At 37.0% G+C, this 25,898-nt stretch overlaps 3 protein-coding genes across 3 annotated transcripts; all 3 read left to right on the top strand.

The window, feature by feature from the left end:
- Positions 1-993: 993 nt before the first annotated feature.
- LOC115791699 (cytadherence high molecular weight protein 2-like) lies at positions 994-13,863 on the top strand. The gene is made up of 4 exons (XM_030745904.1): positions 994-1,091; positions 1,294-1,357; positions 8,399-8,734; positions 10,627-13,863. The coding sequence occupies exons 2-4, from the start codon at positions 1,355-1,357 to the stop codon at positions 13,831-13,833; spliced, it is 3,546 nt and encodes a 1,181-aa protein (XP_030601764.1). The 5' UTR covers positions 994-1,091; positions 1,294-1,354; the 3' UTR covers positions 13,834-13,863.
- On the top strand, positions 13,833-21,443 carry LOC115791505 (trichohyalin-like). Its single transcript, XM_030745584.1, has one exon. The coding sequence runs from the start codon at positions 13,848-13,850 to the stop codon at positions 21,441-21,443; it is 7,596 nt and encodes a 2,531-aa protein (XP_030601444.1). The 5' UTR covers positions 13,833-13,847.
- Positions 21,443-25,888, top strand: LOC115791503 (trichohyalin-like). Its single transcript, XM_030745583.1, has one exon. The coding sequence runs from the start codon at positions 21,443-21,445 to the stop codon at positions 25,886-25,888; it is 4,446 nt and encodes a 1,481-aa protein (XP_030601443.1).
- Positions 25,889-25,898: the final 10 nt, after the last annotated feature.

Genomic DNA, 25,898 nt, shown 5'->3' with positions numbered 1-25,898 from the left:
GGATCTTAGAGGAGACCTGAAGCAAAGTAATGCTCCCCCTGAATGAGCTGGCTCAGTGGAAAAATCAGGTTTTGAGACAGCCTTGGAATGAGCAGACTGGGAAACATGCCAGTCTTATTATGGACACTCATAAACCCAAAGCATGGTCTTTTTAACTGCTGGTTCTGAAACACCACACCATTTTTCACAATTGGCTGTTTCAGAGACACTAGAAATTATTTTATTAAAGAGTCTCTGGAACAGCAGGTACAGTTTCATTCACCATTTTAGAAACAAACTCAGTTTCTTTGTTTACTGATTCGCAAACAAAGGACAACTCTTTAGTACTGGCCAGGAATAGAAAACCCAGACTTTAATTCATTAAAACGTTTCTGATTTGGAATCAAGGTTAGTCTGATTTATTTATGTATTTTCATGAAAAATGATATGTGTCAGTTAAAGTTTGAAGTGACTGCTTGAGAAGTACTGAGCGCTGCATAGTTGGTACGCTCCTGTAGCACAGTGGCTGGTTTTTATTTACAAATTATCTTTACAATTCACACCACACACTCAAGTAATTTCCACTAAAACTATATCTTAAAAAAATATAGAACTGAAAGGTTGAACCTAATTTTGGAGTTCCATATTTTCCTAAATTGCCATCTTCAAATAGAATTTGAGAAAAGTTCAGTGAATATTTGAAAACATTAAAAATCGAGACTACCTAATTTGTGTGTGTCTGTACAAAACAGGTTTGAATATGGAAGCCACCGTCTCTTTACTCAGTACTTGCAGACACCAGGGGAGCTGAGGAGGGCTCCAGGCATGAAGCCAAGTACGGACCCCACCCTTATCAGCTGAGACCAGGCTCATAGAGCATGATGGTTTTGCTCTTAAACATTTCCTACCACCCAATCAGACACACTAACTGAGTGTCACATGTATCTGACAATCAGAATTGGTGGTGTGGATACAGAAGATATACAGAGTTTTGATGATACCAGTGCCTGCCTGCTTCATTTCCACAGAACTGAAACAGCACAGCACTCTTTCAGATGACCTGCTACACGACTTAGTTTATTTTAAAATTTGCACGACAAAAGAACGTGGAGGTAGGAAACATCCATTGCATTCATTTTCTTCCACTTATCCAGTTCAGGTTTGAAGTTGGGGTGGGGGATACTTTTGCTGCACTCATTTTTACAAAAATGCTATGATTTTTAAATCAACTAGGTGTTCTAATAGCAGTAAGTTTGATGTGTTAAGTAGCTGGTTTATATATTTAAGTTAAAATTTCAAATAATTTCTTTTCAGGTCTGTGATCTAATGTGAAACACTTTTAAATTTGTAACGGGGAAGCCAGCAGAATCAGATCATGGTGAGTACTCTTCCAAATTATTACTTCTCCATAACAAACATACAGGATGTGCAATTTATAAATATTTCAAGGTAAAATATATGTATATAAATACATTTTCATTTTCTGTCACTGAAAAACACCACAAGCCCTTAGGCTTGTAGGAAACATACACATATATATATATATATATATATATATATATATATATATATATATATATATATATATATATAACAAAACTGAAATTAGCATGTTTCCTAGGAGAGTAGAAAAGTGGGACTTAGCCAAAGCAGAGTCTTTAGTGTTTTCTTTTTTAGCTTTGTTCAGTATCTCATCTACTTCAGAGAGGTTCAGCAATTTCCCAAAACTTACCCCATAAACCAAAGGTTGAAGTTGGTATCAAGGTCTCTATGTCATTGGTAAAGTCCAGGTTGTATAGAGTCATCCTTTGATAGCTGACCACTCTGTAGATACAGCACTTCATATCTCAATCTGTTTAAAAGACTAAAATAGACCTATTTTAAGAAAGATTGTTATATATGCTTCATATAGTCTTAGGGTAGCAATAATGTTTTTCATCCGCAGGAAAAATTTAATCCACATACTCATCAGTTAGGGAATTTTTGAAAACAATATCATTTAAATAGCAACAGTAAATACTCACCATTACTATTGCAAAGTAGAGGCCAATATTTGCATGAAGAATAGCGTATCTATAAAGCATCAAAATTCTCTACTGACCTCAAAGCCGTTTCATTTTCAGAGTACAACATTCAGCACTTTTTTCTTAAATGTAGAGACAGGATGTGTTCACATTTATTTTATCCAACTGGTAGGTGACACATTAAAGATATAATAGAAATACAAACAGCTATGAATTTAAAGACTAAATGTTTACATATTTTTATTTCAGATGAACAAAATGTAAACAGAGCCAAAATGAGTCTAATGAAGAGTGAAAAATTTGGGATGTTTATATTTCCGAATAATCGCACCAACGGTTGCCACCTTCTCACCAAGCTTTCTGCCGATGGTCTCGGAGCCTCGTGCAGGTCTTCAGTCTCGTCCCTGCTGTTCTTTGATCTTAGCCATGGTGGTTAGAATGGAAGAAATCAGTTCTGTGCTTAGGTGTGCTTCATACACATAATGAGTTGAGATCAGGAGTCGTGACTGATTGTAATCTGAGTTCCACATGGGTGCACAGCCAATCATAGGAGCCAGATTTCAGGCTGGGATGTAAGGGATCAAATACTTTTATGTAATGTGTTTTTTCTGGATTTTTTTGTTGATACTCTGTACCGTATAGATTAGACACTTTTCATTTTGTAAGTGAGCAAACTTACAAAATTAGCAGGGATCAAATAATTATTTGCCTCACTGTATGATCTGATAAAAGAAAAAGCTGCAAATTTTTTTTTTACTCAAAAGTTCACATTATCATTGTTCAAAATAAAAAAAAACAAACACTTGTAATTCAGAAATATAAAAAGAAGAGTAGAAACCACAACAATAACACATATGTGCTGTAACTTACACTGGCTACTTAGGTTTTCAGCATCATAAGAAGTTGACCCAAAGACACATTTATATTCCAGGTTTCCAAGAATCCAACTGCAAAGCAAAAAACTCATAAATAAAAAAAATACAAGAATCAAGATAATGATTAAAAAATGTCATAAATAAAATGGTAATAGTATAAATCATATTAGTATAAAATTGAATAGGCAAAAAAAAAATCTAAATAAAATCTCACAAAAGTAGAAAGTGAAGTTCAGTGAGCAACTACAGCCAAAGCCTGGTCACCTTTAGATTTTAGACAAGAAAGGGTCACTGAGAGGAGATGTTGGGAGCATGACCTCAATGACCTGGAGGTAAAATAGACTTATGATTGCAGCCATTTCCCAACTCTCTGTCAACAGTGCTCGTGGGCATTAATAAATGGTCATGACAATTTGCATAGTAATAATCTTGAAACTGGGCTTTTGCCTGATTTTTGGCAATGGTGCCGGTTTCTGTGATTATGAAACTATACTGTTTATAAGGCTGACTGAAAAAGTCAGCTGGCTGAGTGAAATATTTCTCCCACTAAAAATGTCCAATTTAGTCCACCTCCAAATGACTCCAATTACTGGTGTACTATAAAACAGCAGTTAAAACATTACTCTACAAATGGCAGATATGTTATGGGAACAATGTCCAAGACCAAGTTGACTGGTTTAAAATATCAGTACTGTGACTTTTGGGTTCCACATTTTTCAGCCTGCTAGCCACGCAAACAAGTCAACTAACTGTGTCCCGACTGAGTCACCTTTCAGCATCTATTTTACAATAGCTATAGCTATTTGCTAGTAATGTTACTACTCACTCACTTCTACCAGAACAGCCACATCAATAGTAAAGAACTGTAGCAAAGTTTTAGTCAATTTCTTACTTTATGACAGCAGACATGTTTCAACAAGCCAACTGTACCTTTTCCCCACACTAGCTTACTAAATTAAAACACTGCTGGTGCCACCACTAAGAACAGGAAAACGATGCAAGTTCATTATAGTCAGTTACATATAGAGAAAAAAATACTAATTTGATTATCACCACATTTCATAGTAGTTATCATTTGCTAACTAGAGCCTTACATTTGTTTTTCATATTGCACATTAACCCTATGTGAAAATACCCACATAAAAACACTACCATAGTAAAAAAAAAAAGAAAAGTAATATATATGGTCCTGTGAATATTTGCCCTCTTCGTAATTTTTTTCATATTTGTTATATTGTTTTAGATACATTTAAATATTAGACAAGATAACCCAAATAAATGTAAATTATGATTTTTAAATGATGATTTACTAAAAGGAAAATGATAAAAACTTAGAACAATGGTAAAAATTCCAGGAGTGGCTGGCCTACCAAAAATTACTCCAAGAATGCATTGAAAACTAATCCAGGAGATCACAATAGAACCCAGAACTAAGGAACTGTAGACCTTATTTGTCTCAGTTAAGGTCAGTGTTCGTGATTCAACAATTAAAAAGAGACTGGGCAAAAATGGCGACCATGGGAGAGTTCTAAAGCAAAACTACTGCTGACCAAAAAGAACATAAAGGCTTGTCTCACATTTGCCAAATGAAAACATCTTGATCCCCAAGAAATATTCTGTGGACTGGTTTTCATCCTGTCACACCTGGCATTAAACTAATACAGCATTTCATAAAAAGAATGTCATACCAACATACCAACCTCCACAACAACATAGTGGAGGCAATGTGATGGTCTGGGGTTGCTTTGCTTCTTCAGGACTTCGAGACAAAATTGATAAAAGGACGAATTTTGCTCGCTGTCAGAAAATCCTGAAGGGAAATGTCCTTCCATCAGTTCGTGCTCTGAAGCTCAAGCTTGGGTTATGCAACAGGAAATTAACTGAAAAACACCAGCAAGTCCACCTCTGTATGGCTTAGGGGGTAAAAAAAGAGTTGGAGTGGCCAAATAAAGGTCCTGACTTAAATCCAAATGAGATCCTTTGGCATGACATTAAACAAGCCGTTAATGCTCAAACACTTCCGTGTAGTGGAATAAAAATTCCTCCAAAGAGATGTCAAAGACTTCCATATTTTGCTGCCAAAAAACCCACAATTACTTTCTTTCATTTCAACATGATTAATTCTCAAAGACTGAACATCTGCAGGTATATATGAAAAGTACAAAATAGGTTTAGATGAAAATAAGTCATATAAGATAGAAGAAGTGCACATTTGCAAATTTAGCAATCTTAACATTACAGTCCCTGACAGAAGTTCTGTCGCTTATCTATGTTGTGGAAACAAAAGCTCATAACCTGACTTTAAATTCATCCATTGGTTTTAGAAATGACTCGTATGAAAGCTGAAACCCTCCCAAATGAGGTTTAATTAACGAAAATAAATTTGCTCACTGCAGAAATATTGATCATTTAATGACCACAGAAAGGTCAGATTTTGGCAAGACAAAAGTTTTGTCGCCCACAGAAAGTAATGTGAAAATCAAACAAATAATTTACTTCAAATACAAAGATATGTTTCATAACATTGGTGAATGAAGTTGTGGTGCTATTAGAGCCATATTTATTATTTTGTGTGACTTCCATGAGCTTGAAGGACTGCATCCATGCGGTTCGACAATGATTCATACAATTTATTGATGAAGTCATCAGGAATAGCAAAGAATGCAGTCTTACATGCCTCCCAGAGTTCATCAAGATTCTTTGGTTTTGTCTTCCAAGCTTCCTCTTTCATTCTACCCCAAACATGCTCAATGATGTTCATGTCTGGTGACTGGGCTGGCCAGTCCTGGAGCACCTTGATCTTCTTCGCCTTGAGGAACTTTGATGTAGAGATGGATGTATGAGATGGAGCGCCATCCTGCTGCAAAATTTGACCCCTTTTATGATTGGAAATGTAAGAGGTAGCTAATACTTCTTGATATTTTAGGCTATTGATATTGCCTTCCACCTTGCAAATGTTTCGCACACCCCCATACTGAATGTAACCCCTGACCATGATCTTTCCACCACCAAACTTAACTGTTTTCTGGGTGAATCTTGGATCCATACGGGCTCCAGTAGGTCTCCTGCAGTATTTGCGGCGGCTGTGGTGTAATTCAACTGAAGATTCATCTGCGAAATCCACCTTCTGCCACTTTTCCAGCGTCCATCCGTTTAGCAGGCTGTGGGCCTTGGCAAATGCCACACGGTTTTTTAATTGCCTTTTGTTTCGTGCTGGCTTCTGGGCACTGATTCGACCATGGAGGCCATTTTGAGACAGAATCCTACAAACTGTTCTAGTTGACACAGGGACTTGAGGTGACCAGGCCTGGTGGAGCTCTGCTACAGTGGAAAAGGGGCTGGCTTTGGATTTTCTAACCAACAAACGTTCTTCCTGAGCAGTTGTCTTACGGGGTCTGCCAGACCTGGGCTTGTCAAAAACATCTCCAGTCTCTTCAAATCTTTTTTTAATTCTTTGTACTTGACGCTGAGACACATTAAAGGTGCCAGCCACCTCTGCAGTGGATCTGGTCTTCAGCCTCTTGATAATCAAGGCTTTGGTCGCAGGGTGCATTTTTGGCATGATGTCAGAAGTCAAGTTGCAGTTCAAGTGAAGGTCTGGGGCGCTGGGGATCTTTTTATACACACCCACTAATTAACCGATCAATTAGTGAGCACAGGTGAGGCTGTAAACTAGGATTGGGTGCATTATATGACAAGGTGACAAAACTTTTGTCTTGCCAAAATCTGACCTTTCTGTGTTCATTAAATGATCAATATTTCTGCAGTGAAGCAAATTTATTTTTCGTAAATTAAACCTCATTTGGGAGGGTTTCAGCTTTCATATGAGTCATTTCTAAAACCAATGGATGAATTTAAAGTCAGGTTATAAGCTTTTGTTTCCACAACATGGATAAGTGACAGAACTTCTGTCAGGGACTGTAGAAGTAAGTGGACTATACCCTGACTGGACTTGTTATCCCTTGCAAACTAGAAAATTGAGCTTTCTAATAGTGATTACAAAATTTATTTTAACTCCAGCCAAAATCTCTCCTAAATCTGAGTAATTAAATGGAATGGTTCTTATATAGTCCTTTTGTACTCAAGCACTGAAAGCACTTTTCGTACAACAAGCCTCATTCACACAAGCACTTTTTTCTATACCCAAGTCCTTTCTAACTAACATTCACACTCTGATAAATGCATTGGAGAGTAACTTGGGTTTCAATATCTTGCCCAAGGATACGTTGGCACACAGACTGGAGCAGCCAGGGATCGAACCACCAATATTAGTAGGTAACCTGCAAGACCCCCTGAGCTACAGCCACCCTTAAAAAGGTCATCTGAAATTTTGAAGTATGGAGGTCACAGGTTTATATAAGCAAGTTAAAACAAAGCAAAAGAAACCCAATGTTTCTTCTTAAGCTCTTACAATTATGCATTTCCTTCTTCTAGTCTAATAATGATTTCATAAACTTTGCCTTGCTGTAGGCATAGATTTCTAGAATATTTTGTTTCACATTTCTTGTTAGACTTGTATATGTGTTACTCATAATTGCCCCTATGCAAAGTTAAAACTTAACTGCAACAAACTGAGAATCAGCATCTATCGTGAGTTTGAGGTGTAGTTTTCCAGGATAACATACAGCAATAGGTTCATTTCTGCTTGTCACATGAGGATAGGTTCCACTGCTGAATCTTCCGAGATCAGTCTCTATTAATGGGCTACGTACCACAGGCCTTTAAGGTACCAGTAATTAAACTGTTACTTAAAAAGCCATCATCTGACCCAGCTATCTTAGGCCAATCTCCAACTTTCTTTAATCTCAAAAATTCCAGAGAGGGACAGTAGTTAAACAGCTAACTAGTTTTCTGCAGAAAAATAGTTTATTTGAAGAGTTTCAGTCAGGATTCAGAATTCATTGCAGTACAGAAACAGCACTGGTGCAGGTTACAAATGATGTTCTTACGGTCTTGGACAGTGGACTCATTTCTGTCAGTGTAGTGTTCAGTACTGTTGACTATAATATTTTACTACAGAGATTAGAGCATGCCGTAAGTATTAAAGGTACTCTGCTGCAGTGGTTTGAATCATATCACTCTAACAGACTCCAATTTGTTCATGTAAATGGGGAGTCTTCTTCACACTTGAAGGTTAATTATGGAGTTCCACAGGGTTCTGTGCTGGGACCAATTCTATTTACATTATACATTATTTATCTATTTATGAAGCCAGATGACACACACCAATGAGTTAAACTCCTGGAATGTCTTAAAGCCATAAAGGCCTGGATGACCTCTAATTTCCTTCTTCTAAATTTAGAGAATTCTCAGGTTATTGTACTCAGCCCTACAAATCTTAGAAACATGGTGTTAAACCAGATACTGTCATGATCCTGGGCTGGTGGCCCAGTGTTTTGTGTTCTTTTGGTTCTGTTTAGTTTTCTTTTGTGTAGGTCTTCAGTTTGTTATAGTTTTGAGTTTTACTTGGTTTATTTCCCGTTCTTGTCTTCCCTGTGTTCTTGTGTTTCTGGTGTCCAGGAAGAGATGGAGAAATATTGGGATGCACTGGAAGGCAGCGAAGAACAGCTGGAAGTGAAGACCCAAACCAAATGGACAAATTTTCGAGTAAAGAAAAAGAGAAAGGAGCTTGAGGATCTGCTGGAGAAGATAATGAAAGAGAGGGATGAGTTAGAAATCATGAAGATAAAAATAATGCGACAAAAGGAAGGGGTTGAACAAAAACTGGAAGATACTGTTGCTGAGATGAAAATTAAAACAGAAAATGCTGGTGCAGAAATGATCAACACCTGGGAGAAAATGCTGCGAACCCAAAGGAAGATGGGAAAGAACCAAGAAGAAATCAAAAACTGCATGGTAAGTATTATTTCATCATGTTAAATTGTGGACCAATAATAAGGCTTTTCAAAGTATAAAAGTATTTCATAAAATAAATGACAACTGCTTCCTTTTTAGCTATGTCTTATGTAAGGGTCTCCTGACATAACACAGGATTGTTATTAAACTTATTTTGAGTTGAAAGGGATTCAGCAGTTTGCAACAATGATTCCTTTATTAACCATATGAATTTGGTGAAAGACCACAGCAGCACGTGTACAGTATTAAACATTCCAATACAGTAGTAAAGCTGTAAGTCACCTCTAGCCTATTTTTCTTTCTAGATTACTGCCAAAGGACATTTAGCCTTAACCTCTGAAAGACTTTAACTTTAGCTTTAACTCAGATTTAAATTGTAATTTATGTATGCATGATTTTTCTGACTATTAAAGGGTAAGGTTGCTGATATTCACTTTTGTTTTTACTGTCAATGAATCCCAGATTGAAACAATCAAAATGCGATGCAGGAGTGACGCTAAATGAAATGTGGTTCATATGATGTTTTATTAGTGCTCTGAATGGTGGCACAGGAACCTGACCAAAACTGAAACAAGGCTGGGACCCTTTAATGTGGCACTATAAGAATCATAAAAAGACATTTATACATTTTCTGCTTCACAACTGGATGCATGTAAATTCTTGAGATGCTAAAACACATGCTGTTTGCCCTGCTGTAACCTTACTGGATATCTTCATTCAGTGATTTTAGCCTACTAATGTAAAGCTCAACAATTTACATGTTTAAAACATTCCTTTGACAGACAATTTTATCACACTTAGACAGAGGTGGCAAAATTACAGACAATCTGTACTTAAGCAAAAGTACAAGTACTTGTGTTAAAAAAAACTACTCTGCTAAAAGTTGAAGTACTGGTTCAACTTCTTTACTCAAGTAAAAGTAAAAAAGTACAGGCTCTGAAATGTACTCAAAGTAAGAAAGTAAAAGTAGTTCTTTGGAGGACGTTTCTACCTGCTATTTTTGTGTAAAGCTAACTGAACCTCATTATATATTATTGTAATAATATAAAATAATACATGAGAATACAAATGTTATTCCAATCTAAACTTTAATCCTAATGAATGCACTCAGCTTGAATCTGTTCTGTAGGACACAAACTGTGAAAGTGAATTTAAACACAGCTCTGTTCTCTGTGTCCTCCATAGTAGAGGGTGACTGTGCCTCCACCTAAACACCAACATGAGGATACTCAGGGGTTACAGTGGGATTCAGAAGGTGGAGGAACCCTAAGATCAGCTGTAGTGGCTCTGCATGGGGAGAAGAATCACAGCTTTCTATTGTAGCTGCAGTAAATGATGTTGGTGTGCAGGCTGTGATCAGCTGACCTGCTGCTGCTGCTCTGAGGTTTACTGCTCTGTGTGGATGAAGTGAACTCACAAAGATGTAACCCAGTATTTCACAGCTCTCTGAGCTGATCTCCATCCCCTACACTGACAGCATACAGGCTGTAGAAATGTTGGATTCAGTGAATGAATCTCAGCATCAGCAGCTTTGATTCAAACTCATCTCTGCTGCACTGATGTAACCTGTAACTCTGACCATGAACACAGCCTCTGTGCACCAACACAGAGCTTTACTGTAAATACAGTACAACAAGCTAACCTGTTTATTACATGCTAAACTGCAGTATTTTCATACAATCTTTGAATTACACAAAGTCAGCATACTTCAGTTTGTGTTGCAGTCCTTCCCTTTAAATCTAACCTCTCTTCTTCCTCTCCTGTCCTCTTTCTCCATCTCTGAGTGAACTTCTCTCTTTCTTTTTTCTCCCTGGAAATACAGCAGCTCTTCTTTAGCTAGCAGATACACGAAAAACAAAAAAGCAAATAATTTGTCTTCTTTTTTTGTGAAGGAAAAGCTGACATCCATGAAAGCTTGGATCAACAAATGGATACTGTCACACTCTACAATCAAACAGACTTTTTCAGTGAATGCATCTAGACCACAAGAACCAAAGAAAGAAACACACAGAGACTCCCGCAAAAATCAAGCATCAGGAATTCCAAAGGAAGAGGGGGGAGCAGAAATTATACCAGAAACTTTAGAAGATCAGCATCAAAATGAAGAAATCAAAGAACAACAAAATAAGGATTTTGAGCCCAAACATCTTTTTGCAACAGATAAAAAAGGAGAGCAGGATATTTGCTTACAGAGGGAAACTGAAATTCATAAAAAAGCAATAGATGATGATGAGACAGAATTACTGATAATTGTAAGAGACAGCAGAGAAGTGGAAAAACTGATATCTAACCTTAAACAGCAAGAAGAGGAAATAAAGGGGCAAATAAAGTATACTGTTGATGACATGGAAGAAAAAGGTCAAGACATTAAAAGGCTCATCATGGAAATAAATGACCTGCAGAAGCAGAGGCCATACAATTTAACTGCAATCAGGGAAACTGAAAATGTGGGGCAAGGATGGACTAAACTGTTGGAGGAAACTGACCACAGACATGTTTTGATAGTGAAAAGCAAAGTTTTCAAATCTGAAAAAATGAAATATAAGGAGGAGAACAGCAAACAAATAAAACATGAGTCTGACTTGACAAGAGTGGATGTTAGTGAGGAGTCAGGAGAAGAGATACAGAAACAAGCTGAGCAGACCGATAGAGAGGACACAGGAAGAGCTGATATACAAAGACTTAGAGCAGAGATTTATAGAACACAAGAGATTATAAGAATGGTAAAAGGAGGACTGGAGAACCCAGAGGAAAAAAGTAACATGGACAGAGATCAAAAGAATGAAGGTGGTGAAATTGAAGGATTGCTAAAAGATATCACACAGTTTCAGGCATTTTTAGAAATGGTGAAAAGCACAATGAAGCAAAGTGAAGTACATATGACAGAAGAAATGAGCAGTATGAAATCAATGAAAACTGCAGTGAAAAAGAAGAGAAGAGAACTAGATCAAAGGTTAGAAAAAACTTTGAAAGAGAGAGATGAATTAGAAATCTTGAAAATAAAAATGCAAAGACAAACTGAACTGATTCAGCAGAATTTTGAGAAAATGGCAAAAGTTAAGTGCACTATAGAAAAAATGGCTGCTAAGGCCAGAAAGAAAAGTGCAGAGACAGAAATTAATATGAAGGAGACAGAAATAAAGCTGAGACAGTTCAAAGACCTTTACTGCATGACTGAAGCAGCAAAACAAGACATGGAAGCTAATTTTACACCTAAAGAAAGAGCTGGCCAAGATTTCAAGACTGAAATTATGAAGACAAAGGACACAGAAAGGGACAAACTGACAGGTGACACAATGGGCAAAGAAACTGAAGAAACAGAAATCCTCAGAAAAGTTACAGAGAAACTGAAGGAAATAAAACTTACATTAGACAGTTTGGGCCACAAAAATGGTGAAACTGAGCAAACTAAAACTTCAGTTAGTGAAGAAGTTAAACAAATGATGGAGAGAAAAGAGACCGAGATGATGAAACAGATCCAAACAGAGATGGGGAATGTGAGAATAGCAAAACAGCAAGCTGTAAAGGAAATACAGGAGTTGAACCATTTACGGGAGAAAACTGAAAGCCATAAACAGGAGATTATTGAGAGAGTACAAAAGAGCCAAACAGAAATGGAGCTCCTGCGGTCAAAGCTGGAAATAAAGAGAAATGAATGTGAGCACTGTTTTAGAAAGACCATGAGAAAAAAGGAGGAAATTGAAATAATGTGGAATGAAATACAACAAGAAAAGAAAACACTGAGGAGAGAAACCAAAAAGAAAAGAAGAGAATTAGACCAAAGACTGGAGAGGATAATGAGAGAGAGGGATGAAGTAGAAGTGCTGAGGGTAAAACTAAATCGACAAAAGGAAGAGCTGGTTGAGGAGAAGCAGACTATCAAAAATCATAATCTGTTCATCTACCTACACAGTGAACATGAAAAACATTTGGAAAACAAAGATGTGAACATCTTCATGGAGAAACTAAAACAACACAGCTCAAAAGTCTATTATCCTATTATTTACATGCAAACCATGAAAGAGAAGATTCATATAGACAAGGGAACAATAAAGAGAGAAATAAAAATTCTAGAAAAAGTAAATGCTGATTTAGAAAGACAAAGAAAAGGACTCAGGGAATTTGAAGCCTTGAATATGATTATAAGGAACAATATGGAGAGATTGAAATGTCAGCTAAAGATAATCTTTGAAAAGTTAACCATCCAAGACAGAGCAGAGATGAATGATGATATCCAAAAACAAAAACTTGAGATCAGACTAGAAAATGTTAAAAGGGAAAGACAAGAGATGGAAGTATTGATGTCTGAGTTGGAGATGAAGAAAAAAGAAAACGAAAAGGTTATCAAAAGAAGCAATCAAAAAGAGCAGGAGATGAAAAAAGTATGTGCTGCCCTGAAAGAAGAAAGAATTGCAATCAAGAGAGAAAGACAGTGGAGAAAGAAGGAGCTCAACAAGCAAAGGAAGAGGATCACTGGGCAAAGAGATGAACTGAAAATGAAGCAGAAACTGCAAAGAGGAAACGACGAAAACAAATGTCAAATTGAGGAGATGATGAAAAGAGGAATTCCCATGGAAAACCACTGGCAGCTGATGAAAATATGTTTGGAGAAATGTAAACAGATAAAGATACAGACTGAAATTATGATTGGAGTAATTCAGGATGAAAAACAACACATGCAAGATGAGGCTAGACTGAGCATGTTGAAGAGAAAAGAAATAATAAATATGAAAATGGAGGTTAAACAACAAAAGGAAATGATAAAGTGCGCATTAAAAAACATGCAACAACTACAAAAATATTTGGAACAGTTAGAGAGAAATATCACACAAGAGCAAAACAGGAAAGACAGAAGACGAAGGCAACAATTTCAGTTTGACAAACAACATCCTGATAAACTGACTGTGAACCTGACAGATGATGAAGAAGATCTGGAAAGATTGACTGAGATGATGAAGGGAACTCATCAGCTGAAGATAGACACACAAGAACTGGAAAAAGAACAGGTCAGCGAGATGAAAACTGACATTGACAAAGAAAGAGAACTGATGTTGGATGAAAAGAGAAATATGGAAGAAGAAAGGTCTGAGCTAAAATGAGAGAAAAACAACTCATGGATAAAATGAAGATGAAAGACACCCTGAAAGTGAAAGTTGATGAGCTGAAGGAGAACATAAAACAGAAAATGGGCAGATTACTACAAGGCCATGAAGCTGTACTAAGGCTGATCGCTGTGTTGGAAGAAAAGCATGCAAATTGTGATGAACAGAAAGAAAATATTGTCAATGTTACTGAAATGTTAGAGAGAGAAAAGGAAACTCTACAATGTATCCGCTCAGACTTGGTCACCCACAGAGACTGCATGGAAAATGAATGGAAGCAGCAGTTTGAGTTGGAAAGACAAGATCTTGATAAGTTGAAAGCAGATCTGACACGTGACAGAGACGTTCTGGATAGAGAAGCTGAGACAATAAATAAAGAGAAACTGGACTTGAAGCTGATGAGATCTGAAATCCAGAAACAATTCGATATATTGGAACAAAAGAAACAAAAAATAACAGAAGAAAGAGACTCAGTGGAAATCTCAAAGACTGAACTACTACACAATATGGAACATGTAACCAGCCTCTTTAATTTGATAAATGAGGAGAAAGCAAATATTAGAACTCTGAGAGTTCAGGTTCAAACTGAAAGAGAAAGAATAGAAAATATCATGAGTAACCTTACCTTAAAAGAAGAAGAACAAAGAGGGAAGGAAGATGACCTCAGAAGACAAACAGAAGAACTGGAGAGTCTGATGAGAACTCTGAATAAGAAGCAAGAAGAGATCGAAGCCTCCATAAACATCATGAATGAAGAAAAAGAACAGGTCAACAAGATGAAAACTGACATTGACAAAGAAAGAGAACTGTTGTTGGATGAAAAGAGAAATATGGAAGAAGAAAGGTCTGAGCTGAAAATGAGAGAAAAACAACTCATGGATAAAATGAAGATGAAAGACACCCTGAAAGTGAAAGTTGATGAGCTGAAGGAGAACATAAAACAGAAAATGGGCAGATTACTACAAGGCCATGAAGCTGTACTAAGGCTGATTGCTGTGTTGGAAGAAAAGCATGCAAATTGTGATGAACAGAAAGAAAATATTGTCAATGTTACTGAAATGTTAGAGAGAGAAAAGGAAACTCTACAATGTATCCGCTCAGACTTGGTCACCCACAGAGACTGCATGGAAAATGAATGGAAGCAGCAGTTTGAGTTGGAAAGACAAGATCTTGATAAGCTGAAAGCAGATCTGACACGTGACAGAGATGTTCTGGATAGAGAAGCTGAGACAATAAATAAAGAGAAACTGGACTTGAAGCTGATGAGATCTGAAATCCAGAAACAATTCGATATATTGGAACAAAAGAAACAAAAAATAACAGAAGAAAGAGACTCAGTGGAAATCTCAAAGACTGAACTACTACACAATATGGAACATGTAACCAGCCTCTTTAATTTGATAAATGAGGAGAAAGCAAATATTAGAACTCTGAGAGTTCAGGTTCAAACTGAAAGAGAAAGAATAGAAAATATCATGAGTAACCTTACCTTAAAAGAAAAAGAAAAAGGAGGGAAGGAAGATGACCTCAGAAGACAAACAGAAGAACTGGAGAGTCTGATGAGAACTCTGAATAAGAAGCAAGAAGAGATCGAAGCCTCCATAAACATCATGAATGAAGAAAAAGAACAGGTCAACGAGATGAAAACTGACATTGACAAAGAAAGAGAACTGATGTTGGATGAAAAGAGAAATATGGAAGAAGAAAGGTCTGAGCTGAAAATGAGAGAAAAACAAATCATGGATAAAATGAAGATGAAAGACACCCTGAAAGTGAAAGTTGATGAGCTGAAGGAGAACATAAAACAGAAAATGGGCAGATTACTACAAGGCCATGAAGCTGTACTAAGGCTGATCGCTGTGTTGGAAGAAAAGCATGCAAATTGTGATGAACAGAAAGAAAATATTGTCAAGGTTACTGAAATGTTAGAGAGAGAAAAGGAAACTCTAGAATGTATCCGCTCAGACTTGGTCACCCACAGAGACTGCATGGAAAATGAATGGAAGCAGCAGTTTGAGTTGGAAAGACAAGATCTTGATAAGCTGAAAGCAGATCTGACACGTGACAGAGACGTTCTGGATAGAGAAGCTGAGACAATAAATAAAGAGAAACTGGACTTGAAGCTGATGAGATCTGAAATCCAGAAACAATTCGATATATTGGAACAAAAGAAACAAAAAATAACAGAAGAAAGAGACTCAGTGGAAATCTCAAAGACTGAACTACTACACAATATGGAACATGTAACCAGCCTCTTTAATTTGATAAATGAGGAGAAAGCAAATATTAGAACTCTGAGAGTTCAGGTTCAAACTGAAAGAGAAAGAATAGAAAATATCATGAGTAACCTTACCTTAAAGGAAGAAGAACAAAGAGGGAAGGAAGATGACCTCAGAAGACAAACAGAAGAACTGGAGAGTCTGATGAGAACTCTGAATAAGAAGCAAGAAGAGATCGAAGCCTCCAGAAACATCATGAATGAAGAAAAAGAACAGGTCAACAAGATGAAAACTGACATTGACAAAGAAAGAGAACTGATGTTGGATGAAAAGAGAAATATGGAAGAAGAAAGGTCTGAGCTAAAAATGAGAGAAAAACAACTCATGGATAAAATGAAGATGAAAGACACCCTGAAAGTGAAAGTTGATGAGCTGAAGGAGAACATAAAACAGAAAATGGGCAGATTACTACAAGGCCATGAAGCTGTACTAAGGCTGATCGCTGTGTTGGAAGAAAAGCATGCAAATTGTGATGAACAGAAAGAAAATATTGTCAATGTTACTGAAATGTTAGAGAGAGAAAGGGAAACTCTACAATGTATCCGCTCAGACTTGGTCACCCACAGAGACTGCATGGAAAATGAATGGAAGCAGCAGTTTGAGTTGGAAAGACAAGATCTTGATAAGCTGAAAGCAGATCTGACACGTGACAGAGACGTTCTGGATAGAGAAGCTGAGACAATAAATAAAGAGAAACTGGACTTGAAGCTGATGAGATCTGAAATCCAGAAACAATTCGATATATTGGAACAAAAGAAACAAAAAATAACAGAAGAAAGAGACTCAGTGGAAATCTCAAAGACTGAACTACTACACAATATGGAACATGTAACCAGCCTCTTTAATTTGATAAATGAGGAGAAAGCAAATATTAGAACTCTGAGAGTTCAGGTTCAAACTGAAAGAGAAAGAATAGAAAATATCATGAGTAACCTTACCTTAAAAGAAGAAGAACAAAGAGGGAAGGAAGATGACCTCAGAAGACAAACAGAAGAACTGGAGAGTCTGATGAGAACTCTGAATAAGAAGCAAGAAGAGATCGAAGCCTCCAGAAACATCATGAATGAAGAAAAAGAACAGGTCAACAAGATGAAAACTGACATTGACAAAGAAAGAGAACTGATATTGGATGAAAAGAGAAATATGGAAGAAGAAAGGTCTGAGCTGAAAATGAGAGAAAAACAACTCATGGATAAAATGAAGATGAAAGACACCCTGAAAGTGAAAGTTGATGAGCTGAAGGAGAACATAAAACAGAAAATGGGCAGATTACTACAAGGCCATGAAGCTGTACTAAGGCTGATTGCTGTGTTGGAAGAAAAGCATGCAAATTGTGATGAACAGAAAGAAAATATTGTCAATGTTACTGAAATGTTAGAGAGAGAAAGGGAAACTCTACAATGTATCCGCTCAGACTTGGTCACCCACAGAGACTGCATGGAAAATGAATGGAAGCAGCAGTTTGAGTTGGAAAGACAAGATCTTGATGAGCTGAAAGCAGATCTGACACGTGACAGAGACGTTCTGGATAGAGAAGCTGAGACAATAAATAAAGAGAAACTGGACTTGAAGCTGATGAGATCTGAAATCCAGAAACAATTCGATATATTGGAACAAAAGAAACAAAAAATAACAGAAGAAAGAGACTCAGTGGAAATCTCAAAGACTGAACTACTACACAATATGGAACATGTAACCAGCCTCTTTAATTTGATAAATGAGGAGAAAGCAAATATTAGAACTCTGAGAGTTCAGGTTCAAACTGAAAGAGAAAGAATAGAAAATATCATGAGTAACCTTACCTTAAAAGAAGAAGAACAAAGAGGGAAGGAAGATGACCTCAGAAGACAAACAGAAGAACTGGAGAGTCTGATGAGAACTCTGAATAAGAAGCAAGAAGAGATCGAAGCCTCCAGAAACATCATGAATGAAGAAAAAGAACAGGTCAACAAGATGAAAACTGACATTGACAAAGAAAGAGAACTGATGTTGGATGAAAAGAGAAATATGGAAGAAGAAAGGTCTGAGCTGAAAATGAGAGAAAAACAACTCATGGATAAAATGAAGATGAAAGACACTCTGAAAGTGAAAGTTGATGAGCTGAAGGAGAACATAAAACAGAAAATGGGCAGATTACTACAAGGCCATGAAGCTGTACTAAGGCTGATTGCTGTGTTGGAAGAAAAGCATGCAAATTGTGATGAACAGAAAGAAAATATTGTCAATGTTACTGAAATGTTAGAGAGAGAAAGGGAAACTCTACAATGTATCCGCTCAGACTTGGTCACCCACAGAGACTGCATGGAAAATGAATGGAAGCAGCAGTTTGAGTTGGAAAGACAAGATCTTGATAAGCTGAAAGCAGATCTGACACGTGACAGAGACGTTCTGGATAGAGAAGCTGAGACAATAAATAAAGAGAAACTGGACTTGAAGCTGATGAGATCTGAAATCCAGAAACAATTCGATATATTGGAACAAAAGAAACAAAAAATAACAGAAGAAAGAGACTCAGTGGAAATCTCAAAGACTGAACTACTACACAATATGGAACATGTAACCAGCCTCTTTAATTTGATAAATGAGGAGAAAGCAAATATTAGAACTCTGAGAGTTCAGGTTCAAACTGAAAGAGAAAGAATAGAAAATATCATGAGTAACCTTACCTTAAAAGAAGAAGAACAAAGAGGGAAGGAAGATGACCTCAGAAGACAAACAGAAGAACTGGAGAGTCTGATGAGAACTCTGAATAAGAAGCAAGAAGAGATCGAAGCCTCCAGAAACATCATGAATGAAGAAAAAGAACAGGTCAACGAGATGAAAACTGACATTGACAAAGAAAGAGAACTGATGTTGGATGAAAAGAGAAATATGGAAGAAGAAAGGTCTGAGCTGAAAATGAGAGAAAAACAACTCATGGATAAAATGAAGATGAAAGCCACCCTGAAAGTGAAAGTTGATGAGCTGAAGGAGAACATAAAACAGAAAATGGGCAGATTACTACAAGGCCATGAAGCTGTACTAAGGCTGATCGCTGTGTTGGAAGAAAAGCATGCAAATTGTGATGAACAGAAAGAAAATATTGTCAATGTTACTGAAATGTTAGAGAGAGAAAAGGAAACTCTACAATGTATCCGCTCAGACTTGGTCACCCACAGAGACTGCATGGAAAATGAATGGAAGCAGCAGTTTGAGTTGGAAAGACAAGATCTTGATAAGCTGAAAGCAGATCTGACACGTGACAGAGACGTTCTGGATAGAGAAGCTGAGACAATAAATAAAGAGAAACTGGACTTGAAGCTGACGAGATCTGAAATCCAGAAACAATTCGATATATTGGAACAAAAGAAACAAAAAATAACAGAAGAAAGAGACTCAGTGGAAATCTCAAAGACTGAACTACTACACAATATGGAACATGTAACCAGCCTCTTTAATTTGATAAATGAGGAGAAAGCAAATATTAGAACTCTGAGAGTTCAGGTTCAAACTGAAAGAGAAAGAATAGAAAATATCATGAGTAACCTTACCTTAAAAGAAAAAGAAAAAGGAGGGAAGGAAGATGACCTCAGAAGACAAACAGAAGAACTGGAGAGTCTGATGAGAACTCTGAATAAGAAGCAAGAAGAGATCGAAGCCTCCATAAACATCATGAATGAAGAAAAAGAACAGGTCAACGAGATGAAAACTGACATTGACAAAGAAAGAGAACTGTTGTTGGATGAAAAGAGAAATATGGAAGAAGAAAGGTCTGAGCTAAAAATGAGAGAAAAACAACTCATGGATAAAATGAAGATGAAAGACACCCTGAAAGTGAAAGTTGATGAGCTGAAGGAGAACATAAAACAGAAAATGGGCAGATTACTACAAGGCCATGAAGCTGTACTAAGGCTGATTGCTGTGTTGGAAGAAAAGCATGCAAATTGTGATGAACAGAAAGAAAATATTGTCAATGTTACTGAAATGTTAGAGAGAGAAAAGGAAACTCTACAATGTATCCGCTCAGACTTGGTCACCAGCAGAGACTGCATGGAAAATGAATGGAAGCAGCAGTTTGAGTTGGAAAGACAAGATCTTGATGAGCTGAAAGCAGATCTGACACGTGACAGAGACGTTCTGGATAGAGAAGCTGAGACAATAAATAAAGAGAAACTGGACTTGAAGCTGATGAGATCTGAAATCCAGAAACAATTCGATATATTGGAACAAAAGAAACAAAAAATAACAGAAGAAAGAGACTCAGTGGAAATCTCAAAGACTGAACTACTACACAATATGGAAGATGTAACCAGCCTCTTTAATTTGATAAATGAGGAGAAAGCAAATATTAGAACTCTGAGAGTTCAGGTTCAAACTGAAAGAGAAAGAATAGAAAATATCATGAGTAACCTTACCTTAAAAGAAGAAGAACAAAGAGGGAAGGAAGATGACCTCAGAAGACAAACAGAAGAACTGGAGAGTCTGATGAGAACTCTGAATAAGAAGCAAGAAGAGATCGAAGCCTCCAGAAACATCATGAATGAAGAAAAAGAACAGGTCAACGAGATGAAAACTGACATTGACAAAGAAAGAGAACTGATGTTGGATGAAAAGAGAAATATGGAAGAAGAAAGGTCTGAGCTGAAAATGAGAGAAAAACAACTCATGGATAAAATGAAGATGAAAGCCACCCTGAAAGTGAAAGTTGATGAGCTGAAGGAGAACATAAAACAGAAAATGGGCAGATTACTACAAGGCCATGAAGCTGTACTAAGGCTGATCGCTGTGTTGGAAGAAAAGCATGCAAATTGTGATGAACAGAAAGAAAATATTGTCAATGTTACTGAAATGTTAGAGAGAGAAAAGGAAACTCTACAATGTATCCGCTCAGACTTGGTCACCCACAGAGACTGCATGGAAAATGAATGGAAGCAGCAGTTTGAGTTGGAAAGACAAGATCTTGATAAGCTGAAAGCAGATCTGACACGTGACAGAGACGTTCTGGATAGAGAAGCTGAGACAATAAATAAAGAGAAACTGGACTTGAAGCTGATGAGATCTGAAATCCAGAAACAATTCGATATATTGGAACAAAAGAAACAAAAAATAACAGAAGAAAGAGACTCAGTGGAAATCTCAAAGACTGAACTACTACACAATATGGAACATGTAACCAGCCTCTTTAATTTGATAAATGAGGAGAAAGCAAATATTAGAACTCTGAGAGTTCAGGTTCAAACTGAAAGAGAAAGAATAGAAAATATCATGAGTAACCTTACCTTAAAAGAAAAGAAAAAGGAGGGAAGGAAGATGACCTCAGAAGACAAACAGAAGAACTGGAGAGTCTGATGAGAACTCTGAATAAGAAGCAAGAAGAGATCGAAGCCTCCATAAACATCATGAATGAAGAAAAAGAACAGGTCAACGAGATGAAAACTGACATTGACAAAGAAAGAGAACTGTTGTTGGATGAAAAGAGAATTATGGAAGAAGAAAGGTCTGAGCTGAAAATGAGAGAAAAACAACTCATGGATAAAATGAAGATGAAAGACACCCTGAAAGTGAAAGTTGATGAGCTGAAGGAGAACATAAAACAGAAAATGGGCAGATTACTACAAGGCCATGAAGCTGTACTAAGGCTGATTGCTGTGTTGGAAGAAAAGCATGCAAATTGTGATGAACAGAAAGAAAATATTGTCAATGTTACTGAAATGTTAGAGAGAGAAAAGGAAACTCTACAATGTATCCGCTCAGACTTGGTCACCCACAGAGACTGCATGGAAAATGAATGGAAGCAGCAGTTTGAGTTGGAAAGACAAGATCTTGATGAGCTGAAAGCAGATCTGACACGTGACAGAGACGTTCTGGATAGAGAAGCTGAGACAATAAATAAAGAGAAACTGGACTTGAAGCTGATGAGATCTGAAATCCAGAAACAATTCGATATATTGGAACAAAAGAAACAAAAAATAACAGAAGAAAGAGACTCAGTGGAAATCTCAAAGACTGAACTACTACACAATATGGAACATGTAACCAGCCTCTTTAATTTGATAAATGAGGAGAAAGCAAATATTAGAACTCTGAGAGTTCAGGTTCAAACTGAAAGAGAAAGAATAGAAAATATCATGAGTAACCTTACCTTAAAGGAAGAAGAACAAAGAGGGAAGGAAGATGACCTCAGAAGACAAACAGAAGAACTGGAGAGTCTGATGAGAACTCTGAATAAGAAGCAAGAAGAGATCGAAGCCTCCAGAAACATCATGAATGAAGAAAAAGAACAGGTCAACGAGATGAAAACTGACATTGACAAAGAAAGAGAACTGATGTTGGATGAAAAGAGAAATATGGAAGAAGAAAGGTCTGAGCTGAAAATGAGAGAAAAACAACTCATGGATAAAATGAAGATGAAAGCCACCCTGAAAGTGAAAGTTGATGAGCTGAAGGAGAACATAAAACAGAAAATGGGCAGATTACTACAAGGCCATGAAGCTGTACTAAGGCTGATCGCTGTGTTGGAAGAAAAGCATGCAAATTGTGATGAACAGAAAGAAAATATTGTCAATGTTACTGAAATGTTAGAGAGAGAAAGGGAAACTCTAGAATGTATCCGCTCAGACTTGGTCACCCACAGAGACTGCATGGAAAATGAATGGAAGCAGCAGTTTGAGTTGGAAAGACAAGATCTTGATAAGCTGAAAGCAGATCTGACACGTGACAGAGACGTTCTGGATAGAGAAGCTGAGACAATAAATAAAGAGAAACTGGACTTGAAGCTGATGAGATCTGAAATCCAGAAACAATTCGATATATTGGAACAAAAGAAACAAAAAATAACAGAAGAAAGAGACTCAGTGGAAATCTCAAAGACTGAACTACTACACAATATGGAACATGTAACCAGCCTCTTTAATTTGATAAATGAGGCGAAAGCAAATATTAGAACTCTGAGAGTTCAGGTTCAAACTGAAAGAGAAAGAATAGAAAATATCATGAGTAACCTTACCTTAAAAGAAAAAGAAAAAGGAGGGAAGGAAGATGACCTCAGAAGACAAACAGAAGAACTGGAGAGTCTGATGAGAACTCTGAATAAGAAGCAAGAAGAGATCGAAGCCTCCATAAACATCATGAATGAAGAAAAAGAACAGGTCAACAAGATGAAAACTGACATTGACAAAGAAAGAGAACTGTTGTTGGATGAAAAGAGAAATATGGAAGAAGAAAGGTCTGAGCTGAAAATGAGAGAAAAACAACTCATGGATAAAATGAAGATGAAAGACACCCTGAAAGTGAAAGTTGATGAGCTGAAGGAGAACATAAAACAGAAAATGGGCAGATTACTACAAGGCCATGAAGCTGTACTAAGGCTGATTGCTGTGTTGGAAGAAAAGCATGCAAATTGTGATGAACAGAAAGAAAATATTGTCAATGTTACTGAAATGTTAGAGAGAGAAAGGGAAACTCTACAATGTATCCGCTCAGACTTGGTCACCCACAGAGACTGCATGGAAAATGAATGGAAGCAGCAGTTTGAGTTGGAAAGACAAGATCTTGATGAGCTGAAAGCAGATCTGACACGTGACAGAGACGTTCTGGATAGAGAAGCTGAGACAATAAATAAAGAGAAACTGGACTTGAAGCTGATGAGATCTGAAATCCAGAAACAATTCGATATATTGGAACAAAAGAAACAAAAAATAACAGAAGAAAGAGACTCAGTGGAAATCTCAAAGACTGAACTACTACACAATATGGAACATGTAACCAGCCTCTTTAATTTGATAAATGAGGAGAAAGCAAATATTAGAACTCTGAGAGTTCAGGTTCAAACTGAAAGAGAAAGAATAGAAAATATCATGAGTAACCTTACCTTAAAGGAAGAAGAACAAAGAGGGAAGGAAGATGACCTCAGAAGACAAACAGAAGAACTGGAGAGTCTGATGAGAACTCTGAATAAGAAGCAAGAAGAGATCGAAGCCTCCATAAACATCATGAATGAAGAAAAAGAACAGGTCAACGAGATGAAAACTGACATTGACAAAGAAAGAGAACTGTTGTTGGATGAAAAGAGAAATATGGAAGAAGAAAGGTCTGAGCTGAAAATGAGAGAAAAACAACTCATGGATAAAATGAAGATGAAAGACACCCTGAAAGTGAAAGTTGATGAGCTGAAGGAGAACATAAAACAGAAAATGGGCAGATTACTACAAGGCCATGAAGCTGTACTAAGGCTGATCGCTGTGTTGGAAGAAAAGCATGCAAATTGTGATGAACAGAAAGAAAATATTGTCAATGTTACTGAAATGTTAGAGAGAGAAAGGGAAACTCTACAATGTATCCGCTCAGACTTGGTCACCCACAGAGACTGCATGGAAAATGAATGGAAGCAGCAGTTTGAGTTGGAAAGACAAGATCTTGATAAGCTGAAAGCAGATCTGACACGTGACAGAGACGTTCTGGATAGAGAAGCTGAGACAATAAATAAAGAGAAACTGGACTTGAAGCTGATGAGATCTGAAATCCAGAAACAATTCGATATATTGGAACAAAAGAAACAAAAAATAACAGAAGAAAGAGACTCAGTGGAAATCTCAAAGACTGAACTACTACACAATATGGAACATGTAACCAGCCTCTTTAATTTGATAAATGAGGAGAAAGCAAATATTAGAACTCTGAGAGTTCAGGTTCAAACTGAAAGAGAAAGAATAGAAAATATCATGAGTAACCTTACCTTAAAAGAAGAAGAACAAAGAGGGAAGGAAGATGACCTCAGAAGACAAACAGAAGAACTGGAGAGTCTGATGAGAACTCTGAATAAGAAGCAAGAAGAGATCGAAGCCTCCAGAAACATCATGAATGAAGAAAAAGAACAGGTCAACAAGATGAAAACTGACATTGACAAAGAAAGAGAACTGATGTTGGATGAAAAGAGAAATATGGAAGAAGAAAGGTCTGAGCTGAAAATGAGAGAAAAACAACTCATGGATAAAATGAAGATGAAAGCCACCCTGAAAGTGAAAGTTGATGAGCTGAAGGAGAACATAAAACAGAAAATGGGCAGATTACTACAAGGCCATGAAGCTGTACTAAGGCTGATCGCTGTGTTGGAAGAAAAGCATGCAAATTGTGATGAACAGAAAGAAAATATTGTCAATGTTACTGAAATGTTAGAGAGAGAAAAGGAAACTCTAGAATGTATCCGCTCAGACTTGGTCACCCACAGAGACTGCATGGAAAATGAATGGAAGCAGCAGTTTGAGTTGGAAAGACAAGATCTTGATAAGCTGAAAGCAGATCTGACACGTGACAGAGACGTTCTGGATAGAGAAGCTGAGACAATAAATAAAGAGAAACTGGACTTGAAGCTGATGAGATCTGAAATCCAGAAACAATTCGATATATTGGAACAAAAGAAACAAAAAATAACAGAAGAAAGAGACTCAGTGGAAATCTCAAAGACTGAACTACTACACAATATGGAACATGTAACCAGCCTCTTTAATTTGATAAATGAGGAGAAAGCAAATATTAGAACTCTGAGAGTTCAGGTTCAAACTGAAAGAGAAAGAATAGAAAATATCATGAGTAACCTTACCTTAAAAGAAGAAGAACAAAGAGGGAAGGAAGATGACCTCAGAAGACAAACAGAAGAACTGGAGAGTCTGATGAGAACTCTGAATAAGAAGCAAGAAGAGATCGAAGCCTCCAGAAACATCATGAATGAAGAAAAAGAACAGGTCAACGAGATGAAAAATGACATTGACAAAGAAAGAGAACTGTTGTTGTATTAAAATATAAATA

The sequence above is a fragment of the Archocentrus centrarchus genome, chromosome 14 (assembly GCF_007364275.1).
Source record: "Archocentrus centrarchus isolate MPI-CPG fArcCen1 chromosome 14, fArcCen1, whole genome shotgun sequence".
NCBI classification, from domain to species: Eukaryota; Metazoa; Chordata; class Actinopteri; order Cichliformes; family Cichlidae; genus Archocentrus; species Archocentrus centrarchus.
Note: the sequence above shows the minus strand (reverse complement) of the source record. Positions and strands in the feature narration are given on the sequence as shown.

Coding starts and splice junctions, on each gene's coding strand:
- LOC115791505 (XM_030745584.1), top strand. CDS start 13,848: ATGGATAAAATGAAGATGAAAGACACCCTGAAAGTGAAAGTTGATGAG.
- LOC115791503 (XM_030745583.1), top strand. CDS start 21,443: ATGAGAACTCTGAATAAGAAGCAAGAAGAGATCGAAGCCTCCATAAAC.
- LOC115791699 (XM_030745904.1), top strand. Junction 8,735..10,626: donor AAGAAATCAAAAACTGCATG/GTAAGTATTATT, acceptor TTTTTTGTGAAG/GAAAAGCTGACATCCATGAA.